Here is a 24,506-nt window from a genome sequence, read left to right as displayed (position 1 = left end):
ATGATTTTAAAATTTTATGAACATTTTTAAATAATTTCATGCTTTTTCCAAGAAAAAGACTAAAAAAATAAATGGAAAAGAAAAAAGGAGGAAAAGGAAAGGTAGTAGAGAAAACAAGAAAAGAAAGAAAAATAAAAAACTAGAATGGAGAATTATAGAACGTTTCTAAAACAGGACCCAAACTTTCCTAAAAATAGAAGCAAACTAACACTAGTTGGGCCGGCCCATCATGTCTCGCTATGTGTGTTAGGTTGACAATTTGCCGAAATACGGAGATGTTGCCAGCGGAGCATACACGTAGACGAATCGAGCGAGCAAGGTAGATCCTGGATGGATGAACAAGGTTGGCTGATTCTTCAACGCCAACCCAACTACTCCATCGGGGCCCTCAATCTTTCTTGCTTCTCCGTCGAGCATGTGCGATGATGGCATATCATATTCCCATGTAGGACGAGGAGTGTCGACCGAACACACATCCTCTCCCCTGCCTGTACAATGTCTAGGTGGGTTGGCCCACTAATGTTTCGGTGTCTGATAGTTTTAGGAAGGTCCCAAAACATTTCAGTTGACAGTATCCAGATTTGTTTTTTAGGGGAAAGCCATTTGGCTCACTTTATTCAACTTAAAACAGAGTTACATCATCCAAAATGTCTGGAAGTAAAAAATGGGTTGGGGGGGGGGGAGGGGTTGTTTTTGTACCTTTCCTCCTGGTTTCATCCTTCTTTTTCTCCCTTTTTTCCCTTTCCATTTTTCGTTTCTTTCTTTTGCTTTTCTTCTAGTTTTTTCATTTCTTTTTTCCTTTTTGCTAATTTGTTTTATCCATTTTAGAATTTCTCAAACATTTTCAGTTACCAAATATTTTTCCAATCTGCAAACGTTTCTAATTTGCAATCAGCTTTTTAAATCGGAAACATTTTATCAAAGTCGCAAAATATCTTTTTATCAGAAATTAAAAAAGGTTCATTATTTTAAAAAAACTTGTTTCAAACTTCTTTTGGAAATCCCAAAAAATGAATTTCAAAAATTGTTCCCTTCTTCTCCAAAAAGTTTAAAATTTCAAAAAAATGTGTGCATTTTAAAATTTTGTTCACAAACTAAAAAAATGTTTGGGAATTGCAAAAAATATCCATGTTTTAAAAAATAGTAGTGTTTTCAAACAATTGTTCATAATTTCAAAAACTGTTCATGTGTTGTAATTTTTTTCCTAATTTTTTTCTTTTCTCTCCTTTTTCTTTTTCTTTCCGTTTGATTTACTTTTTTCGGTTTAAAAGTTTATTTATGCTATTTTTTTAATATGTTCCAAAATTGTTTGTGTTTTTCATAAAGTGTTCAAAACTTCGAAAAATGTTCCAATTGTTTTTAAAAATAATGAATTCAAAAAAAGTTCAGGATTCGAAAAAATGTTTGCGATTCTCAAAATTTGTTAAGAAGTTCAACAAATGTCCCTGTATTCAATTGTTGTCCATATTTAAAGAAAATCAAAAATTCGAAAAATATTAGGGAATTTCTAAAAAAAAAGTCCCCTTTATTAAAATTTCTTTGCATATTCGGAAAATACTCAAGGTTTTCTATTTTTTTCACAAATACAAATAAAGTTCAGGGAGTTTCGAAAAATTTGCATGTTTTCTAAAAATGTTTGTAAATTCAAAAATGCTCCTGCTTTTACATTTTTTTTGAAATTTCATAAAAAATTGATTTTACAAATGTTGTTCATAAATTCAAATAATGTTTGGGAATTCCAAAACCTTTTTGTTTTAAAAAATAGGTTTGAAAATGTTCGCATTTTAAGAATGTTTATGTTTGAAAACTATGGTCAACTTTTAAAATGTTTTTTAAATTTGGTTCTTAAATTCAAAAAATATTCAGGATTTCAAAATTGTTCAAAAAAAATTCAAGAAAAGTTTTTAGGTAATTCTGATTTTTTATATATATCAACACTGTTGTGTGTTCTTATATTTTCCGCGCTATATAACATCACAAGCATTCATCAGGTCGAGTGGCAGGGGTCCCGAGCTCGAGTTCTCACGAACGGGTCCCCTTTTGCAGTATTTTTACGTCGCTCGTTACATAAAACGTGGTAGGAGGGACTTGGCTTAATGGGCCGGCCAATAGCTCACGCATGTGAGAACTAAGGGCAATTCGACACACAAAGCATTGTATAGGAGGTCCCCAGCGAATGATATGTATTACCTTGTTTAGACAAGAATGATATGAGTTACCTACTGTGATACGTGTCAACCAAATTGATGACACAACAACGCAAGTGTGTCGGCCCATTTGCGGACTACAAAGCTCTTGGTGGTGGTTTTCGGAAATTTTCACCCAGTTTGTAGAAGCCTCAGGCCGTTTTTTCTTCTTTTATGTGTTTCTTTGCTAGGTTTCTATTTGGTTTTTATTCCTATTTTATTTTTTTATTTTTATTTTATCTTACCATTTTTGTTCCTTTTCTATTTTAGCTTCAAAAACAATTTTGATTTTATGAATATTTTTTGAATTCATGAACACTTTCAAACTGCGTGAACATTTTTAAAACTCATGAATATTTCCAAATTCATGCTTTTTTCAAATACACGAGCATATTTTAAATATATGGACATTTTATTTTTTTACTATTTTTTATATTATCAGCAAAATTCAGAAATAGTTTTTATATTGCGAACATTTTTTGTTAAAAACTTGGAACATTTTGAAATTTTGTAAACTTCTTCTAAATTATGCAACATGTTTAGATTAGCAAAGATGTTTTGAAAATTCACCAAAATTAAATAATATTTGTAAAGTTTTCTAAATTTACAACCTTTTTAAACTTTCAAAAACATTTTCATGAAAAATCATTGCCATAAATCGTACACAGAAATAGTGTTGATAAAAGCCGCATGAATTTTTTTTCCCGAGGTTACCTTTACTGGGCCTGCCAAGTGGAACCACTTTCTCCTGGCTTCAAATGATACCATTGCAGGGTATTCCGGACCTCCAGGGCTCATTTTTTGTGCCCTTAGAGCAAGACAAATGGTGCGTTCAGTTGCCGCCACATGTCGCGTGCTGCCCCTCCCTCGGAATTTTGTTTCCTTTATTTTTCTGTATGAGTTTTCAGGTTTTAGATTGTTTCTTGGTGTTATTTAAAAAGAATCGGTTTGGCACGGTTTTTCATACATTTTGGAGGAAAAAATCATGAAATTTTATTTCTGTGAAAAAAAGTATGCTTTCACGAGAAACACACATTTGCTTCTTGTAGAGGCACAAATTAGCTAATGTGAGAATTTGTGCTCCCCTGAGAAGCATGAATTTGCTTCTCGTGTAGGCACAAGTTGGCTTCCGGGAGAAGTACAGATGTGCCTCTCGAAAAGAAAAAAAAATGTGCTTTCATGAGAGGCAAATTTGCTTTTGCGAGAGAAAAAGAATGTATTTCCATGAGAAATACGGATTTGCTTCTCGTAAAGGCACATATTTTCTTTCAAGAGAAGCACGATTATGCTTAACATAAAGGGAAAAAAATCTATGCTTTCACATGAAACACTCTACTTCTCGTAGAGACACAGGTGTGCTTCTGCAAAAAGTACAGTTGTGCTTCTTGAAAAACAAATGTGCTTTCAAAAGAAGCACATGTTGCTTCTTAAGGAGGCACATATTCATTTCTGCGAGTAGCATACCTGTGTTTGTTAGAATGAAAAATTGTGCTTTCGCAAGAAGCACATATTTGCTTTCGGGAGAGGCATAACTATACTTCTCGAAAAAGGAAAAAAAAATCATGTGCTTCTACAAGAAGCACAGTTATGGTTCTTGAAAAGAAAAAGGAAAAAAAGCGTGCTCTCGGCTCCAGCCTATTTTGATATTTTTTGTGGAAAAAAAGTTTGTCGAAACCTATTAATATGAGATCGAAGATCTCGACATGAGTAATCCAATGGTGAAAATAGTTCAAAATTCTAACGCACAATTGAAGAGATAAAATATTTTGAATAAATGAATATACAAAAAAAAGACTTTTAGTTACGACAAGTGACGATAACTCTTAACTAGTGATTTTGGGTTTTTTTTTTTTTTGCTGCATTATGCGGTGGTCGCATTGAGCGTTAACGTGGGAGTAAACCGCGACAGTAAGGAGGCCGCACAGCGGAGTTGCCGGTTGCAGCACAACAGTCAGCAGGTTTACATCTCAGAAAGAAAAGAAAAACAGTCACCGTGGCTGTTTCCACTTTCCACGGAGACGCACGCAATCGCTGTTCCCCCTAGACGGCAAGCAAAGAAACGAATTAACGTCGCTGTTAATTTTTACTAAACCCAGTTGTCTGGTATAGTTATTTGGTTCCATCGTTGGCCGGCGTTCCACACCACACCAGGACGATCTTTCCAAAGTCACCGTCACCTCATCATTTCTTCATCTCATCTTCCTTCGCCTCTCTCCCTCTCTCCCTCTCTCTCTCTCCACACAGGAAGCCAAGATGAACAACCTTTTGACGGTAATGTTCTTTACAATTTACAAGATAATCTCTGTCCAAGATGACGCGGTTCCTTTTCTTCTTCCTTATTACTTGCGCTGCTTCTTCGTTTTCTCTCTGTCAGCGGCCGTAATTCAACGAATGTAGATACAGTTCGTGCCGCCAACTGCTTTACAGTTCGTTTCTTCTTAGGCCCCGGGTTTCATCCTCCTTTTCGAACAAAGAAAGTTCGTTTGGTTTCTACTAGTGTCATCATAGATCAATAATTAGACGTGCTGCATAACCCTGATTGATTTCCAGATAAGTCAAACGTGAAAAGTAATCGGTCATACGTCCAAATCCTATTGGTTGGAACCTTCAGTAAATGGGTGGAACTTGCAATTACTGTATGATTGTTGATGCTTTCGATCAACTGGATCGTAGGATTCTTTTGAAATGGACGCGAAGCCCCCAAAGGAGAGGGACATCGAGATGGGGCGCCAGAACTCCAAGGACAAATCAGATTATGGACTCGAAGACTTCTTCAAAGAGGTACGTTATCTAGTCCATGAGCATCAAAGTTTCGATGTATTTTGATGGCAACCTCAGTTGTGCAGCGAGAGGACAATTTGTGTAAGTGCTATTAACTGTAGAAAATCATCGTCCTACATTCTTAAAGTAAGCTGTCGTGATATAGGTCAAAGAGATCGAGATGCTGCTGGACAAGATGTCTAATATAGTTCAGAAACTTCAGGTAAATTTTGTTTCAGACGTTTCAGACATGAGCTCTTTTCCTTTTTAAAACAATATTTAGTTACATCTTGCCATCACCTTAGTCTCTAACTTGTACTATTGACAAGGAAAATTAATTCTTTCTTTCCACCTGCAGGAAGCCAACGAGGAGTCAAAATCAGCCACTAAGGCCTCTGCAATGAAAGGTTTGAACTCCATCCTTTACTTGTATATATGTACTGATTGCATTTCTGAGTGGTAATGTGGTAAGATATACGCGGAGCGTTTAAATGATGCATCTTCCAGCAATCAAGGGACGCATGGAGAAAGACATCGATGAAGTGGGGAAGATCGCACGAAGCATAAAAGTGAAGCTAGAGCAAATGGACAGAAATGTACTGACCGGCATTAACCTTTCTAGTTCAGCAGCACCTGAATTCACCTGACTAAGAGAATGTTCAGGTTTCACTCACCTTTTCTGTTTCCAGAATCTTGCTAACAGGAAGAAGCCAGGTTGTGGGAAGGGCACAAGTGTAGATCGATCGAGGATGTCGATGACCATGTAAGATATCCGTCCCTTTCTTGAGTAAATTTAATCATCGACAGCAGGTTAGTGCATATAAATAATTGCTTGGTGCTAGGACAACTTGTTAGACAGCAAAACCATATAGTTAATCTCTAAAAATACTGACCCTCCAATGACCGCAGAAAACAATATGTGACATAATAAGCTGGCTACATTCCAGTTCTTTCCGGGACGGCGGACCTATACCAGTTTAATAATGAGCTAGTCCTCTTGTTTCAAAAATAAAATAAAATGAGCTAGTCCAAAATCATTTTAGGCTGTCAGGGAAAAGTTTAATGTAGTGCTTTTTCCACCAACAAAAACGGTGATACTTTGCTAGCTTTTGATGATTGCAGTACACTGAAGAAGAGGCTTAAAGAAAGAATGAACGATTTCCAGGTTTGGTTATCTAACTCACTGCCCATCTTCTGCGCCGAAACAAACAAGGAGAATGCACTATATTAATCCACATTTTTACAGAATTTGAGGCAAACTATCCAGCAAGAGTATCGAGAAGTCGTTGAGAGAAGGTTCTTCACAGGTCAGGAGAGCTTTATTCTTAATGCATTATGCTCGTGTTGATCTATAATTTCAGTTTAAATCGTCTTGCTACCGTTTTTTGATAAACCTAAATGTTGGAACCGCAGTCACTGGAACAAAGCCTTCTGATGAGGTGAGGATGCTAGTCATATTACATTTTGTACATGGAAAATGAAAAATGCATCTGTCTTTCTGAATTCAATGTGTCATGAAAACATGACTAGGTGATTGATAACCTCATTGAGACCGGAAGCAGCGAGCAGATCTTTGAGAAGGCTATTCAAGGAATCGGCCGAGGGCAGGTTGATTGTGGTTTATTCTGTCCCCCAACAACTTGTGTTGCTAACCTCATGTTGTCGAGTCTGATGATTCTTGATTCATTTTTTATAAATTGCCATCGGCGAAAAGATTATGGCCACGGTTGAAGAAATTCAGGAACGGCATGATGTAGTGGTGGATATTGAAAAAAAGCTTCTAGAATTGCAACAGGTAATTTTTGGCAGACTGCGCCTTTCCGTTTAGCTCTTGGTCAAATATCAAAACTTCAGAGAGCTTTGTTGTAATTTTAGAGTTTGTCAATGTTCTTTGTTTGTCGTTTTTGTTTCGGTTTCTTCGATCTTTTTTTTTTTGCAAAAAATAGTAATCAAGATATCAACTGAACCTCTATTGTTTTCACATATTCTTGGTCATACTTTACCAATGTTCTTTATCGGTTTCTTCGAAAAAGAATTTTTGTTTCGGTTTCTTCGGTCTGATGTACTGTCTTCACTTATAATTAACAATGTTAGATCGTTGGTCCAAAATCAAGACTTCATCCAAACCTCCAGCGATTTCACATGTTCTTGTTCATAGTTTACCAATGGCATCTAACATTGTGGATTCAGATTTTTGCAGACATGGCAGCGCTTGTCGATGCACAAGGAGAGATATTGGATAACATAGAGAGCCAGGTCTATTACATCTTTTCCTTTTGCTTTCTGTTTTGCCGATCCTACTGAGAATTCTGTAAAGTTATTAGATGTTCATGCTTGCTGCTGCGTTTCAACTCCCAGGTTCAGAATGCTGTAAACCACGTGCAAACTGGGACCGAAGCGTTGCGCAGCGCCAAGAGCCTGCAGAAGAAGTCAAGGAAGTGCATGATGATCGCAATTATCATGCTTCTCATCATCGCGGTGATTATCGTGCTTTCAGTTCTAAAGCCTTGGGCTAAGTAGAAAAAAAATCCCTTTGTGGGACGCATGTTGCAATTTGCAAAACATGCTTTATCCACTTAATAATTGATATACTTGAGTGAGCCTTTCTGATGTACTCCTACTACTTAGTTGAGGGTGCTTTAATCATTTATTTATGTACTTAGTTACAGTGATACGTATGGTTTGGCATGTGACAATTTTTAAATCTATAAGGTGGAACCAAGAAACAGTTGCTTAGAGCTCTAAGAACTTCGTTGTCCTGATTACAAACAAATCTTGCCACAAAATGGAGACTCTTATATTGATGGAAGGCTTGTTTGAGTTGACATACATAAGCGTTTCAATAGCAATTGACTTATCCAATTCAGTGACGACCTGAAAGATGGCAGAATAAGATAAGGCACTTAAGAAGTTTCTTCCGTGGGTGGGCTAAGCATCTTAGTGGGATTTATAAGGTGGAAAAGGAGAGGCTCCTTACACTTATTCAGTTCCTAGATTTAAAAGCCGAGTCCACAATTCTAGAGACCACGGAGCTACATGCTAAAGTAGACGCGGAGATGAGATTGAAAGAACTCCTGCGAGAGGCGAAATTGAAGTGGGCATTGCGAGCTAAAGTTCGCAAAGTTGTCCAAGGAGACGTTAACACTCAATTCTTTCATGTGATCGCCAATGACAAGCACAGAAAGAAAAGAATCTTTCAGCTTAAGCAAGACAAGGGGACGATTTTAGAACAGGAAAACCTAAAATTATACATAACCAATTACTACAAGCAGCTGTTTGGACCTCCGGAGGATAATTTCGTATCCTTGGATGAGTCGAGGGTTGAGGATGTTCCTCAACTTGCTGCGGATGAGAATGATATTTTGACCGCCCCATTTTCGGAGAAAAAGGTATTTGAACCTATTTCACAGATGAAGAACAATAAAGGAGTTTTATAAAAAGTGCTGGCATATTATTAAAGGGGATTTGATACTAATGTTCCATGATTTATTCTCCGGACAGCTTCAGTTGTTTCATCTGAATTTTGGAACGATAACTTTGCTTCCTAAGAAAACAGAGGCTGTGAGAATTAAGCAGTTCAGGCCGATCTATCTTCTTAACGTAAGTTTTAAAAAATTTACCAAGGTTGGGACTAATAGACTCACGCAGATTGCGCACTCTTTGGTGCAGCCGTCCCAAACTGCTTTCATGTCAGACAGAAATATCCTAGAAGGAGTTGTGGTCCTTCATGAAACGCTCCATGAAATTCACACGAAAAAACTAGACGGGGTTGTTTTCAAAGTGGATTTTGAAAAAGCGTACGATAAAGTCAAATGGCCATTTTTTCAACAGGCATTGCGTTTGAAAGGTTTTGATCAGGCCTGGAGACACCAGGTAGAATCTTTCAAGCAAAAAGGGAGTGTTGGAATTAAAGTGAATGACGACATAGGTCATTACTTCCAGACACATAAGGGCCTGAGACAAGGAGATCCGATGTCCCCTATTCTGTTTAACATAGTAGTCGACATGTTGAGGATTCTAATAGGAAGGGGTAAGGATGCTGGTCAGGTAGGTGGCCTGGTTCCTCATCTAGTTGATGGAGGTGTGTCTATCTTACAGTACGCCGATGATACTATCATCTTCATGGAGCATGACTTGGCAAAAGTGAGAAACATGAAGCTGGTGTTATGCTTATTCGAACAATTGACCGGGTTAAAGATTAACTTCCATAAAAGCGAATTGTTCTGTTTTGGAAGAGTTAATGGGGAACAAGTTGCTTACAAACAATTGTTCGGGTGCGAATTGGGGGCTTTACTTTTCACGTATTTGGGTATACCAATTCACCATCGTAAGCTGACAAATAGAGAATGGAAGTGCATTGAGGATCGATTTGAGAAGAAACTGAGCTGCTGGAAGGGCAAGCTAATGTCATACGGAGGCCGATTAATTCTCATTAATTCGGTTCTCACGAGTATGCCCATGTTTCTCTTGTCCTTTTTCGAGGTACCAGTTGGAGTTCGGAAAAGGCCGGACTTCTATCGTTCCCGCTTCTTCTGGTAGAGTGATGAACTTAAGCGAAAATACAGACTCGCTAAATGGGATATTATTTGTCGACCGAAGGACCAAGGGGGTCTAGGTATTGAAAATCTTGAGATGAAGAACATATGTCTTCTCAGCAAGTGGTTGTATAAGTTATCTGTAGAGACGGAGGCCACACGGGCGTAAATTCTGCGTAATAAGTACCTTCATTCTAAAACTTTGTCCCAAGTGACAATGAAGCCGACAGACTCGCCTTTTTGAAAAGGACTGATGAGAGTTAAATCAGTTTTTTTCAATAGGACAAAGTTTATAGTCGGAAACGGTATCACTACGAGATCCTGGAAGGATACATGGCTAGTGGAAACACCCCTCGCACTTCAATATCCTTCACTTTATAGCATTGTTCAACGAAGAACGCTTACGTTGCGACAGTACTTCAGTCCACTCCTCTCGATAATCACTTCAGGAGAACGCTAGCCGGAAACCGTTGGGAAGCATGGCTTCATCTTGTGCATAGACTAATGGATGTGCAGCTTTCTCAACGACCCGATCAGTTGCGCTGGAAGCTAACTAGGAATGGAGAGTTTACGGTTAAATCCATGTATCTGGATGTTATCAATTCTAGCTCTATTCCTAGTTCGAAACATGTTTGGAAAGTCAAAGTACCTTTGAAAGTTAAAGTGTTTATATGGTTTGTACACAAACAAGTCATTTTAACTAAGAATAACTTGGCAAAACGTAACTGGACAGGATCTACAAGATGTAGTTTTTGTGATCGGGGTGAATCCATCAAACACCTCTTTCTTGACTGTCCGTTGGCAAAAAAATTATGGCGGACGGTTCACATAACCTTTAATATTACTTCTCCAAATACTATCAACACGTTATTTGGGACGTGGCTTGAGGGGATAGATTCCGAAACAGCCAGACACATTCGTGTAGGAGTATGTGCTTTATTATGGGCAGTCTGAAATGCAGAAATGACTTGGTCTTTAACAGAACAACAAATATTTATTTTTTTACAGGTTATCTTCCGAGCCAATGCGTTGATCCGTATATGGTCGCTACTCACTCCGACAAAGACCAGGGAGCATATGGTGACTGGATCTATCCAATGAAAAATGGTAGCATGGACTATTTTCAACTGGTTTGGATGACACTTATGTAATAGGATAGGCAAGTAGTTTTTCTATCTTTTTTACGCCAGCCGTTTGTGGCTTTACTTTTATTTTTCTGCTCTTTGTGAGCATTTTTGTTCTTTTGTTTGAGACATCAAGATTTGAGTTGAACCTATTTGCTTATTAATAATATGGCCGTATGCATCGTTCTAATGCAGAGGCCGGGAAGCTCTCACTTTTCAAAAGAAAAAAATGACGACCTGAAAGACATCGTCAATAAAGTTTACCCCGATTTGACATATCCAATTGGAGCCTGACATAATTCGTAGGAGTATATATAGCTAGGCAATTCCATGCCAATTATAGTGATCAATTCGTATCTATTTCCAGAGCTGATGTGCCCTCGTGCCGCTTTTATTCTATCCAATTATCTCAGAGCTTTCTTCTTAATCATTATTCCTTCTCAACCTTCATCACATCCTGGACTTGGCAAGAGCGTGCTGGCTACTGCTCTCACTTCCAGGCTTAGTCCAGAACTGCTCTTCTGTAGCCCCTGCAAGCAACACCAAACATTTAGTTAAAATGTTAGAAGAACAAAAAAGTAATATATCTATTTCTTTAAAGATATTGAAATAGTATAAAACATGCATGAACAATTGAGACAAAAACTCTGAAAAGTTAGTCAATAGATTAAGATTTATTGGCAACTTGCCTTTTCCCATGGCTGCGGTTGAGGACATGCCGCCCTGCACGGTCTTGAGCACCCTGTCATAGAAGTTGGCACCCGACCACTTCTGGTGCTCCAGAGTCTCCACCCCATTCCTCCTCTCCTCCCGCTGGATCCTCTCCACGTACGCCAGCATGCCGCGCCGGGCGAAGTCCCGCGCGAACGTGTCGGTGACGAGCGCGTCGGCGTGGAACCCGGCCAGCGTGATGAACTGCCATACGTACCCGAGCCTGGCGACGTGCGGGATGAACGCCGCCATGTCGGCGTCCGTCATGCCCGACGCGTCCCAGTTGAAGGACGGCGAGAGGTTGTAGGCCAGCATCGCCTCCGGGAAGGCCGCCCTCACGCCCTCGGCGAAGGCCGTGCACTCGGCGATGTTTGGGCTCGACGTCTCCATCCAGAGCACGTCGGCGTGCGGCGCGAAGGCGCGCCCGCGGACGACGGCGGAGGCGACGGAGCCCTGGAAGCGGTAGAACCCTTCCCTGGTCCGTGGCAGATCCCAGTCCCAGAACACGGACCCGACTCCCAGGCTCGCGGCGATGTCGCGCGCTTGCTCGTGGGACACGCACTTGTCGTAGCTGGTGGCGCTGCTCCACTCCTGGAGCTTACGTTGCTTCTCCAGATCGGTGGCGTTGAGGCTCGCGATGGCGTCCTTGACGCACTCGGAGAAGGTTTTGAGCTGCGCCGTGGCGGTCCACTCGTCCTCGATTGCCTGCAGCTCCCTGCCGTTCTTGCCGGCCGACATGGCGTCGGAGAGCATGGCCGTGAGGCTCCGGTTTTTGAGGCGCGGGTTCGTTGCTCCAAGGATGAACTGGTGGTCGCGCGCGTCGATGTTGGTCTGGATCAGCGTCGCGGCCACAGCGTCGGTGCGGGCAACGAGGACGGTCTCGACGCCCATGATGTCGAACTGGAGCCTTGCGGCGACGAGGCGGTTGACGTGCTCCGAGACGGCGACGAGCACCTTCCCCGCCATGTGCCCGCACTTCTTGGTCACGGACGACTGGTCCTCCAGGTGGACCCCGGCTGCCCCGCGCTCGACGAAGAGCTTGCAGAGCTTGACAGTGGCAGTGGCGCCGCCGAAGCCTGTGTCGCCGTCGGCGATGATGGGCTTGAGGAAGTCGACGAAAGGCGCGTGGGTGCGCTCGGCGCGGGGCAGAGACATGCGCGCCTCCTGCTGCTTCCGGTCGTGGTACTGCTGGGCGAAGAAGAGGTGCTCGACCTTGTTGGGCACGGTGTCGTAGGGGTAGTCCGCGAGGTCCGGCCCCGGCTCGTTGGTGGAGGTGTGCGTGGACGAGCACTGCCACCCGGACACGTAGATGGTGTCCAGATGCTTGGCCATCATCGTCACCTGCACGGGAAAATTCCTCAGCGAGACGTACGTACAGTACAGGTCGAACGGATCATTGTGGGATAACCAAGTGCGCTGCGTGCCTGCACGGGGTCGAGCGCGCCGAACGTGCGCGAGGCCGTGCCGGCGGCCTGGTGGGCCTTGAGCGTGCGCCAGAGCTTCTTGGCCATTTCGCCGGAGGCGTAGCTCTGGCGGAGCGTGCCGCGGAGGAGGACCACGTCGCGGACGGTGTAGGGGCGCTTGGTCAGCCGGAACCTCTCCGTGTTCCACCACGCCCCCACCTCGGCCACCTCCGCCTCGAACCGCCCTTCCTCCTCCATGATCTGCACGTAACAAATCCAACATCACACACTCTGCACTTCAAAATGCATCACTAATCACTGACAAGGTAGCAACACTAACCAAAGAAGGGGCGGAGAGCGGCGACGCCATGGCCTCTGGGAGAGCTATGCACCTGTAGGATATAGGAGGATCAAAGAAGTGCAAGTGCGTGCATGGCTGCTGCTTCGCCTCGGAATCCCACTGTATTTATAGGAACGAGATGACTCTTCATGCGTGCGTGCATGGTGCATGGTAGCGTCTGGGCTCATATCTTCCATGGTTCGATGCTTATCGTGGGATTTCGCATGCAGCTGGGCAGGGCAGGCGAGGGTCGCAACCGTGAGTGGTTATGGCCGCTACGTCGACGGTGGTGCCCAGGATTTCGATCGGTTACGCGCAAGGACAAAATTTTATCCACACGTAGTTTGGACAGTTCCAGCGGTTAGAACTGGTTGCACATAAGCTGAGATCGGTTGCGTGCGTGCTACTCCTATCGTCTCAAAACTGAACTGTGATCCATGCTATGGCTTCGGTAACTGACGTCAGCACATCAAGTTGCAGAACGACATATGGTTGGTTTCTGCTCATTTTCTGATGCCAAATTCAGTAATGAAACGCCTCCCTGCCTCCAAAAATTACTGTTTACACATTTACCCATAGAAAGTCTGTAGCAGATTGTACCTTAAAAAGGTCTAGCAGATGTTAGGAAATTAGGCATTTTTCGATTTCACCTAATCCAAATTAGCATCATCAGAAGTTTACTAACATGGCAAATCGCATGCAACAGACAAGAAAACTTTAGTATGTAAGTATATGGACCAAAGTCACATGTCAACATGGGAAGGTTCATAACATAAGAGTTCATCGGAAACTCCGGTGCAACAGTGTCGTCGACCACGATGGAGAAGACAAGGTACTGGTCTGCCGCAGAGGAAGTGGTAGAAGCAGACGGACAGTTATCCAGGACGTAGTTAATTTTGAGCGCGCAGTCAGGTCGAGACTCTCCCCAAAACCCTTAGAGCACTTGCACGGTGCAGGTTCTATCGAAAAAGGCTTCTTGCCCCGCTTTATAAATAAAGACAAACCATGATACAACCACAACCGAACACACCAACACCATTCTACCACTAGCCTCCTGCTCCTAACCCGTCGCTGGCCTCCGCCGGCGGTGGCCACTAGCCGCCTGACATCTGCCACTCTGGCAACGTCAGCCACCTAAACCTCCTTATCGCAGGCCACTCTGGCAACGACATCCACCACTCTAGGGTGTTTTCACTCCGATCTTTTGGTCCGATTGACATGGCTCTTGTCAGATTTGAGGTTCTAAACAGGTTTAGAACTTGAAGATGGAATAATGAGGAATCTTGGCCTTCCAGTGAATTATATCGAGGGGAACTTTCGGAAGGAATTTCTTTTGGTAGCTCAGTTCTCTCGATCCAAGATCTGTATCAACCAAGATTCAGTGGGTCTTATACTTCAAGCTTGTTTTGGAGGTAAGGATTCTCGCCTCAAAGTCATTTTTTCGGAGATCATTGCCTTAGATTCTCAGTTTCCTCGAAAGATGTGGGCTTTGCTATCTACAATGGTGAAAATCTGGCCAATGATTCCAATGTTCATTTCTTCCTCTGGGTGAACGGAGGTCCAAATTTTGCTAAAGAGTTTGAGCTATACTGTAAAGAGCAAGATGAGGAATGGACTTTGGTCTCTCATTCAAGAAATTTGGGTAAATCTTTTACTGGTGCAGTTCATGCAACAAGATTTTTTTTATGCTCAAGATTCAGGCCGAAGAATTTCAAATTTTGTAGTTGGGAATAATGCTTCAGTTTTCTCCACACTTGAATTTCCCATTAATAGAAGCTTTCATCGTCGTACCTCTATGAAAATCAGGAGGGATCAAAGGATGCTCTGGTTCAAAATCGTCTAGGCGGTACAACCACACTGGGCTAAATAACCTTATGTTGGAAATATGCCCTAGAGGCAATAATATTTGTATTATTATATTTCCATATTCATAGTTAAGAATTTATATTCTATGTTATAACTACTATGATCCTAGAATATGTGATTCAGTGGAAAACTCATATGCACGTGTGGAATGATAAACGGTAAATAAAAGGTTCCTAGTCACGCCTCTAAGACTAGCTTAAGTGTTGTTGGTGATCACATTTTCCGGATCTTAGGATATCATTAAGTGTAAAGATAGTCCTAAAACAACATTGAGATTATGACGTTGGAAGAACGATCATATTGAATCGACCCAATCTTGTTTGTTATGAATTGATTTAATATCGTCTGCATTCAATGTTATAACACGGAGTGTTAACGTGTGATATTGCTCCTTAGACCATGAGAGTATTGTGGTCACTTCCTATCGTATGGCGGGCTATGGGGTTGCTCAAAAGTCACCTGTGACACGGTGATCATAAGACAACTTACAGGTTCATCGGAAAGTTTGACAAGTGGCCAGATAGCTCGAGAGTGGGATTTGTTCCTTCGGATGGAGAGATGTTCTGAGGGCCCTCTCGCTATGACGGCATCCATCATTGTATGGCCAGACACAGGTGACTACATCACGGGGATGCCGGAACACATCAGCGAGAAAGAAGAACAAAACCGGTAACGGGAGCAACGGTATAGTGAGCATGGTGATGACTCGGGAGGATACCGATGCACACTAGGTTTTGTAAAGTATTGCGAAGCAAAGGGAACATAATATGATAACCTAAGGTTCACTCAAATATCATTTGTGTGCTCATAGGGACCGATACGAACGTCCACGGTCCCGCTGCCGGTTATTGAACGAACGGGTTCCGTTCATGTCTGTGAGTTACCGAACCTACGGGATCACAAGCTTAAGGAAATCATGATCTGCTGAGTGTTAGTAGGATGGGAGTAACGAGAATATATTTGTGGAATTGTTTCATTAATATTCAGAATAGTTCTGAGAGGATCCGGAAGCGTTTCGGGGTCACTGGAAGGGTTTTGGTGAATACCGGGTAATACCGATAAATAATATATAGGTGGAAAATGTTTCGGGAAATGTTAAATTATATATAAAATGGTCTGAAAGTATTTATAATAATTTCATATTTAATTAATATCAATGGGCCTAAAAAGGCCAAGAGGTGGAAAGTAACTTGGGCCCATGTGGCCCAAGTTGGGAGAGGCGCCCCTTCCCTAAGGAAGGAGGCCAAATAGGAGTAGGGGAGGAGTCCAACTCCTCCTCCCCTTGGTTGGACGCCCTAAGGGGGGTTTCCCTCCTTGGTGGCAGCCCTCCCTCTCCCCTCTAACCTATGTATAGTGGAGGTTTGGTGCCCAATTGACTGCAGAGTTTTTGGAGCCTCCTCTAGTTCTTCTAGTTCGTGTTTTAGTTGGTCCTAGTTGACTAATTAGAGATTGGCAAATCCTCTTGTCCTCATAATTAGAAGCCCAGTCTGATTCTAATATCCTCCCTCTAATTCTCCAGCGATGACTAGCTCTGGACGACGAAACGCTACCGGATCATGAAGGCTATGTTGGGAATCGTTGCATGGAAAACAAAAAAAATTCTACGCACACGCAATGATCTATCCATGGAGATGCATAGCAATGAGGGGGGACTGTGTCTACGTACCCTCGTAGACCGTAAGCGGAAGTGTTTCTCAGCGCGGTTGATGTAGTCGAACTTCTTCGCGCTTCAACCGATCAAGTACCGAACGCACTGCACCTCCGCGTTCTACACACGTTCAGCTCGGTGGCATCCCTCGCCTTCTTGATCCAGTAAGACGTCTGTTAGGGAATGTAGCATGCAATTTCAAAAAAATCCTATGCTCACGCAAGTTCTATCTAGGAGGATGCATATCAACAAGAAGGGGATAGTGTGTCCATGTACCCTCGTAGACCGAAAGCGGAAGCGTTTGACAACGCGGTTGATGTAGTCGAACTTCTTCTTGTTTCGACCGATCAAGCATCGAAGGTACGGCACCTCTGAGTTCTGCACACGTTCAGCTCGATGACGTTCCTCAAACTCTTGATCCAGCAAAGTGTCGAGGGAGAGTTTTGTCAGCACGACGGCGTGGTGACAGTGATGGCGAAGTGATCCGCGCAGGGCTTCGCCTAAGCACTACGTTGTAATCATACTTTATTAGATATGGTGTGATCTATGATTTCTCTTATCGATTTACCACTATCGATTTGGGGTTATGCATTAGACAGCTGCATTCACGTTAAATAGGGCACCATCTAAATTTGTTGAGACGACACCGTATGGACTATGGGTTGGCAAGAAACCTAAGCTGTTGTTTTTTGAAGTTTGGGGTTGCGACACTTATGTCAAAAGTCTTCAGCCTGATAATCTCGAACCCAAATCAGAGAAGTGCATCTTCATAGGATACCCTAAGGAAACAATTGGGTACACCTTCTACCACAGATCCGAAGGCAGGATCTTTGTTGCCAAGAATGGAACATTTCTAGAGAAGGAATTTCTCTCAAAAGAAGTGTTGGGAGGAAAGTAGAACTTGATGAGGTAATTGTACCTTCTCTGAATTTGGAAAGTAGCACATCAGAGAAATCAGTTCCCATGATGCCTACACCAACTAGAGAGGAAACTAATGATGATGATCATGAAACTTCAGATCAAGTTACTGCTGGACCTTGTAGGTCGAACAGAGCACGTTCCGCACTAGAGTGGTATGGTAATCCTGTCCTGGAAGTCATGTTACTAGACCATGGCGAACCTATGAACTATGAAGAAGTTATGATGAGCCCAGATTCTGATAAATGGCTTAAGGCCATGAAATCTGAGATAGGATCCATGTATGAGAACAAAGTGTGGACTTTGGTGGACTTGCCCGATGATCGGCAAGCCATTGAGAATAAATGGATCTTCAACAAGAAGACTGACACTGATGGTAATGTCACCATCTACAAAGCTCGACTTGTCGCGAAAGGTTTTCGACAAATTCAAGGGGGTTGACTACGATGAGACCTTCTCACCCGTAGCGATCCTTAAGTCAGTCTGAATCATGTTCGCAATCGCAATTGCTGCATTTTATGATTATGAAATTTAGCAAATGGATGTCAAAACTTCATTCCTTAATGGATTTCTTAAAGAAGAGTTGTATATGATGCAACCAGAAGGTTTTGTCGGTCCTAAGGGTGCTAACAAAGTGTGCAAGCTCCAGTGATCCATCTAGGACTGGTGCAAGCATATCGGAGTTGGAATATATGCTTTGATGAGGTGATCAAAGCATATGGTTTTATACAGACTTTCGGTGAATCTTGTATTTACAAGAAAGTGAGTGGGAGCTCTGTAGAATTTCTGATATTATATGTAGATGACATATTGTTGATTGGAAATGATATAAAATTTCTGGATAGCATAAAAGGGTACTTGAATAAGAGTTTTTCAATGAAAGACCTCAGTGAAGCTACTTATATATTGGGCATCAAGATCTATAGGGATAGATCGAGACGCTTAATAGGACTTCCACAAACCACATACCTTGATAAAGTTTTGAAGAAGTTCAAAATGGATCAGTCAAAGAAAGGGTTCTTGCATGTGTAACAAGGTGTGAAGTTGAGTTAGACTCAAAACGAGACTACGGCAGAATATATAGAGAGAATGAAAGTCATTCATTATGCCTCAGTCATAGGTTCTATAAAGTATGCCATGCTGTGTACTAGACCTATTGTGTGCCTTGCCATGGGTTTGGCAAGGAGGTACAAGAGTGATCCGGGAGTGAATCACTGGACAGCGGTCAAAATTATCCTTAGAGGACTAAGGAAATATTTCTTGGTTATGGAGGTGATAAAGAGTTCGTCGTAAAGAGTTACGTTGATGCAAGCTTTGACACCGATTCGGATGACTATGAATCTCAATCTAGATACATATTTAAAGTGGAAGCAATTAGCTAGAGTATCTTCATGCAGAGCATTGTAGACATAGAAATTTGCAAAATACATACGGATCTGAATGTGACAGATCTGTTGACTAAATCTCTCTCATAAGCAAAACATGATCACACCTTAATACTCTTTGGTATTAATCACATGGTGATGTGAACTAGATTATTTGACTCTAGTAAACTCTTTGGGTATTGGTCACATGGCGATGTGAACTATGGGTGTTAATCACATGGCGATGTGAACTAGATTATTGACTCTAGTGCAAGTGGGAGACTGAAGGAAATATGCCCTAGAGGCAATCATAAAGTTGTTATTTTATATTTCCTTATTCATGATAAAGGTTTATTATTCATGCTAGAATTGTATTGATAGGAAACCTAAATACATATGTGGATACATAAACAAATACCGTGTCCCTAGTGAGCCTCTACTAGACTAGCTCGTTGATCAAAGATGGTTAAGGTTTCCTAACCATAGACATGTGTTGTCATTTTATGAACGGGGTCACATCATTAGAGAATGATGTGATGGACAAGACCCATCCGTTAGCTTAGCATATTGATCGTTCAGTTTATTGATATTGCTTTCCTCATGTCAAATACATATTCCTTCGACTATAAGATTATGCAACTCCCGGATACCGGAGGAATACCTTGTGTGCTTTCAAACGTCACAACGTAATTGGGTGATCATAAAGATGCTCTATAGGTACCTCCGAAGGTGTTTGTTGAGTTGGCATAGACCGAGATTAGGATTTGTCACTCCGAGTATCGGAGAGGTATCTCTGGGCCCTCTCAGTAATACACATCATAAGAAGCCTTGCAAGCAAAGTGACCAATGAGTTAGTTACAGGATTATGTATTACAGAACGAGTAAGGAGACTTGCCGGTAACGAGATTGAACTAGGTATGAAGATACCCACGATCGAATCTCGGGCAAGTAACATACCGATGGACAAAGGGAATTACGTATGTTGTCATAAAGGTTCGACCGATAAAGATCTTCATAGAATATGTAGGAGCCAATATGGGCATCCAAGTTCCACTTTTGGTTATTGACCAGAGAGGTGTCTTGATCATGTCTACATAGTTCTCGAACCCATAGGGTTCGCACGCTTAACGCTCGTTGATGATATAGTTTTATATGTGTTATGTATGTTGGTGACCGAATGTTGTTCGGAGTCCCGGATGAGATCATGGACATGACGAGGAGTGATACGTCTCCAACGTATCTAAATTTTTTGATTGTTCCATGCTATTATATTATCTGTTTTGGATGTTTAATGGGCTTTATTATGCACTTTTATATTATTTTTAGGACTAACCTATTAACCAAAGGCCCAGTGCAAATTGTTGTTTTTTTGCCTATTTCAGTGTTTCGCAGAAAAGGGATATCAAAGGAATCCAGACGGAATGAAACCTTCGCGAGGATCTTTTTTGGAACAAACGTAATCCAGGAGACTTGGAATGGAGGTTAAGGAAGCAACGAGGCGGACACGAGGTAGGGCGGCGCGCCCCCCACCCTTGTCGGCCCCTCGTAGCTCCACTAACCTACTTCTTTCGCCTATATATACTCTTATACCCTAAAAACATTCAGGGGAGCCATGAAACCACTTCTCCACCGCCGCAACCTTCTGTACCTATGAGACCACATCTGGGGACCTTTTTCGGTGATCTGCTGGAGGGGGATTAGATCACGGAGGGCTTCTACATCAACATCATAGCTCTCCGATGATGTGTGAGTAGTTTACCATAGACCTTCGGGTCCATAGTTATTAGCTAGATGGCTTCTTCTCTCTCTTTGATCTTCAATACAAAGTTCTCCTCGATGTTCTTGGAGATCTATTCAATGTAATACTATTTGTGGTGTGTTTGCCGAGATCCGATGAATTGTGGGTTTATGATCAAGTTTATCTATGAACAATATTTGATTCTGCTCTGAATTCTTATATGTATGATTTGATATCTTTGCAAGTCTCTTCGAATTATCAGTTTGGTTTGGCCTATTAGATTGATCTTTCTTGCAATGGGAGAAGTTCTTAGCTTTGGGTTCAATCTTGCGGTGTCCTTTCCCAGTGACAGCAGGGGCAGCAAGGCACGTATTGTATTGTTGCCATCGAGGATAAAAAGATGGGGTTTATATCATATTGCTTGAGTTTATCCCTCTACATCATGTCATCTTTCCTAATGCGTTACTATGTTCTTATGGACTTAATACTCTAGATGCATGCTGGATAGCGGTCGATGTGTGGAGTAATAGTAGTAGATGCAGAATCGTTTCGGTCTACTTGACACGGATGTGATGCCTATGTTCATGATCATGCCTAGATATTCTCATAACTATGCGCTTTTCTATCAATTGCTCGACAATAATTTGTTCACCCACCATAATATATGCTATCTTGAGAGAAGCCACTAGTGAAACCTATGGCCCCCGGGTCTACTTTACATCATATTAATTTCCCGTCAACTAGCCATTTCTGTCACCGTTTATTTTGCAATCTTTACTTTCCAATCTATAAAACAAAAATACCAAAAATATTTATCTTATTATCTTTATCAGATCTCACTTTTGCAAGTGGCTGTGAAGGGATTGACAACCCCTTTATCGCGTTGGTTGCAAGGTTCTTATTTTTTTGTGCAGGTACTAGGCGATTTGTGTGTAGTCTCCTACTGGATTGATACCTTGGTTCTCAAAAACTAAGGGAAATACTTATGCTACTTTGCTGCATCACCCTTTCCTCTTCAAGGGAAAACCAACGCATGCTCAAGAGGTAGCAAGAAGGATTTCTGGCGCCGTTGCCGGGGAGATCTACGCCAAGTCAAGACATACCAAGTACCCATCACAAACTCTTATCCCTCGCATTACATTATTTGCCATTTGCCTCTCGTTTTCCTCTCCCCCACTTCACCTTTGCCATTTTATTCGCCCTTTTTTGTTTGCTTCTTTTCACTTGCCTCTTGTTTGCTTGTGTGTTGGATTGATTGTTTGTCATGATGGCTCAAGATAATACCAAATTGTGTGACTTTTCCAATACCAACAATAATGATTTTATTAGCACTCCGATTGCTCCTACTACCGATGTTGAATCTTGTGAAATCAATACCGCTTTGTTGAATCTTCTTACGAAAGATCAATTTTCTGGCCTTCCTAGTGAAGATGCCGCTACCCATCTAAACAGCTTCGTTGATTTGTGTGATATGCAAAAGAAGAAAGATGTGGATAATAATATTGTTAAATTGAAGCTATTTTCGTTTTCGCTTAGAGATCGTGCTAAAACTTGGTTCTCTTCTTTGCTAAAATAGTATTGATTCATGGAATAAGTGCAAAGATGCTTTTATCTCTAAGTATTTTCCTCCCGCTAAGAACATCTCTCTTAGAAATGATATTATGAATTTTAAGCAACTTGAGCATGAGCATGTTGGACAAGCGTGGGAGAGGATGAAATTAATGATAGACCATTTCCCTACACATGGTTTGAATTTATGGATGATTATACAAAAAAAAATTATGCTGGATTGAATTTTGCTTCTAGAAATCTTTTAGATTCGGCCTCGGGAGGCACTTTTATGGAAATCACTTTAGGAGAAGCTACTAAACTCCTAGACAATATTATAGTTAATTATTCTCAATGGCACACCAAAAGATCCACAACCAAATTACTCAATATGGATCTAAAGTAGGGGTTACTCTAAAAAATCTTAAGGAAAAGGAACCCATAGTCAATGAAAAGATAGATCAAGAAGAAATTATCACCAACTTGGGGTCCGCTTTTTTTCTGCCGTTAAAAACACGTCCAATCCTGCTCCTACCAAAGTTGCCAAATTTATCTATGTTCCTAAAAATAAGGGTGAATCTTCTAGTAAGAAAAATGAAGATCTCAAATCAATAAGTGATCACCCCAACTTTGTAGATATCAGTAAGGAACCTTTTGCTACAAATGAATTTCTTGATTTCATACCTAGAAGTTTGATCATTTGCAAAAACAAAGAACCTCCTAAGGGTTATAAGTGTTCAGTTGAAGAATTGCATACCAAAGATGACAATACCTAGATCTATTCTTGTTTTTATGCCTAGCTAGGGGCGTTAAACGATAGCGCTTGTTGCGAGGCAACCCAATTTTATTTTTGTTCCTTGCTTTTTGTTCCTATTTAGTAATGAATAAATCATCTATCATTTTTTATGATTGTGTTTTTTATTTTTTAGTTAGTGTTTGTGCCAAGTAAAGCCTTTAGGATCTTCTTGGGTGATTGTTATTTGATCTTGCTGAAAAAACAGAAAGTATGCGCTCACGAGAATAATTTTAATTTTTTTTACCAGAGAGCGATAAATACCAATTCCAACTGCAGTACATCAATATACAAATTATTTAGGATGTCCTAATTTCTCAGGATTTTTGGAGTTACATAAGTATTCGAAACCTACAGATTACTACAGACTATTCTGTTTTTCGTGTGTTGTTAGCTTATTTTGATGAATCTATGGCTAGTATCGGGGGGTATGAACCATAGAAAAGTTGGAATACAGTAGGTTTAACACCAATATAAATAAAGAATGAGTTCATTACAGTACCTTAAAGTGGTGGTTTGTTTTCTTATACTAACGGAGCTCATGAGATTTTCTTTTGAGTTTTGTGTTGTGAAGTTTTCAAGTTTTTGGGTAAAGATTTGATGGATTTTGGAACAAGGAGTGGCAAGAGCCTAAGCTTGGGGATGCCCAAGGCACCCCAAGGTAAAATCCAAGGACAACCAAAAGCCTAAGCTTGGGGATGCCCCGGAAGGCATCTCCTCTTTCGTCTTCGTGTATCGGTAACTTTACTTGAGGCTATATTTTTATTCACCACATGATATGTGTTTTGCTTGGAGCATCTTGTATGATTTGAGTCTTTGCTTTTTAGTTTACCACAATCATCCTTGCTGTACACATGTTTGGGAGATACACACATGAATCGGAATTTATTAGAATACTCTATGTGCTTCACTTATATCTTTTGAGCTAGATAATTTTGCTCTAGTACTTCACTTATATCTTTTTATAGCACGGTTGTGGTTTTATTTTATAAAAATTGTTGATATCATGCTTCACTTATATTATTTTGAGAGTATTTTGTAACATCATGGTAATTTTCTTTGGCTATAAAATTGGTCCTAATATGATAGGCATCCAGGATGGGTATAATAAAAACTTTCATATAGAGTGCATTAAATACTATAAGAAGTTTTGATTCTTGATAGTTGTTTTGAGATATAAAGGTGGTAATATTAGAATTGTGCTAGTTGAGTAATTATGGAATTGAGAAATACTTGTGTTGAAGTTGGCAAGTCCCGTAGCATGTACGTATGGTAAACATTATGTGACAAATTTGAAGCATGAGGTGTTCTTTGATTGCTTTCCTTATGAGTGGCGGCCGGGGACGGGCGATGGTCTTTATCTACCAATCTATCCCCCTAGGAGCATGCGCGTAGTGCTTGGTTTTGATGACTTGTAGATTTTTGCAATAATCATGTGAGTTCTTTATGACTAATGTTGAGTCCATGGATTATACGCACTCTCACCCTTCCATCATTGCTAGCCTCTTCGATGCCGTGCATTGCCCTTTCCCACCTCGAGAGTTGGTGCAAACTTTGCCGATGCATCCAAAC

The 24,506-nt window shown here is 41.2% G+C and overlaps 2 protein-coding genes across 2 annotated transcripts; one reads left to right on the top strand and one right to left on the bottom strand.

The window, feature by feature from the left end:
* Positions 1 to 4,316: 4,316 nt before the first annotated feature.
* Positions 4,317 to 7,656, top strand: LOC123188404 (syntaxin-132). Its single transcript, XM_044600494.1, has 13 exons — positions 4,317 to 4,457; positions 4,860 to 4,967; positions 5,113 to 5,169; positions 5,305 to 5,353; positions 5,454 to 5,542; positions 5,636 to 5,709; positions 6,069 to 6,111; positions 6,193 to 6,253; positions 6,360 to 6,385; positions 6,477 to 6,554; positions 6,661 to 6,741; positions 7,137 to 7,202; positions 7,305 to 7,656. The coding sequence occupies exons 1-13, from the start codon at positions 4,440 to 4,442 to the stop codon at positions 7,464 to 7,466; spliced, it is 912 nt and encodes a 303-aa protein (XP_044456429.1). The 5' UTR covers positions 4,317 to 4,439; the 3' UTR covers positions 7,467 to 7,656.
* Positions 7,657 to 10,852: 3,196 nt separating this feature from the next.
* LOC100682407 (isocitrate lyase) lies at positions 10,853 to 13,302 on the bottom strand. Its single transcript, XM_044600493.1, has 4 exons — positions 13,060 to 13,302; positions 12,741 to 12,980; positions 11,295 to 12,657; positions 10,853 to 11,135 (listed from the first exon to the last, which is right to left on the bottom strand). Exons 1-4 carry the CDS (start codon positions 13,087 to 13,089, stop codon positions 11,056 to 11,058), a joined length of 1,713 nt encoding a protein of 570 aa, XP_044456428.1. The 5' UTR covers positions 13,090 to 13,302; the 3' UTR covers positions 10,853 to 11,055.
* Between the last annotated feature and the right edge of the window lie 11,204 nt (positions 13,303 to 24,506).

Source organism: Triticum aestivum, chromosome 2A (genome assembly GCF_018294505.1).
Source record: "Triticum aestivum cultivar Chinese Spring chromosome 2A, IWGSC CS RefSeq v2.1, whole genome shotgun sequence".
NCBI lineage: Eukaryota > Viridiplantae > Streptophyta > Magnoliopsida > Poales > Poaceae > Triticum > Triticum aestivum.
The sequence above is the reverse complement of the archived record's forward strand: the minus strand, read 5'-3'. Positions and strand labels throughout refer to the sequence as shown.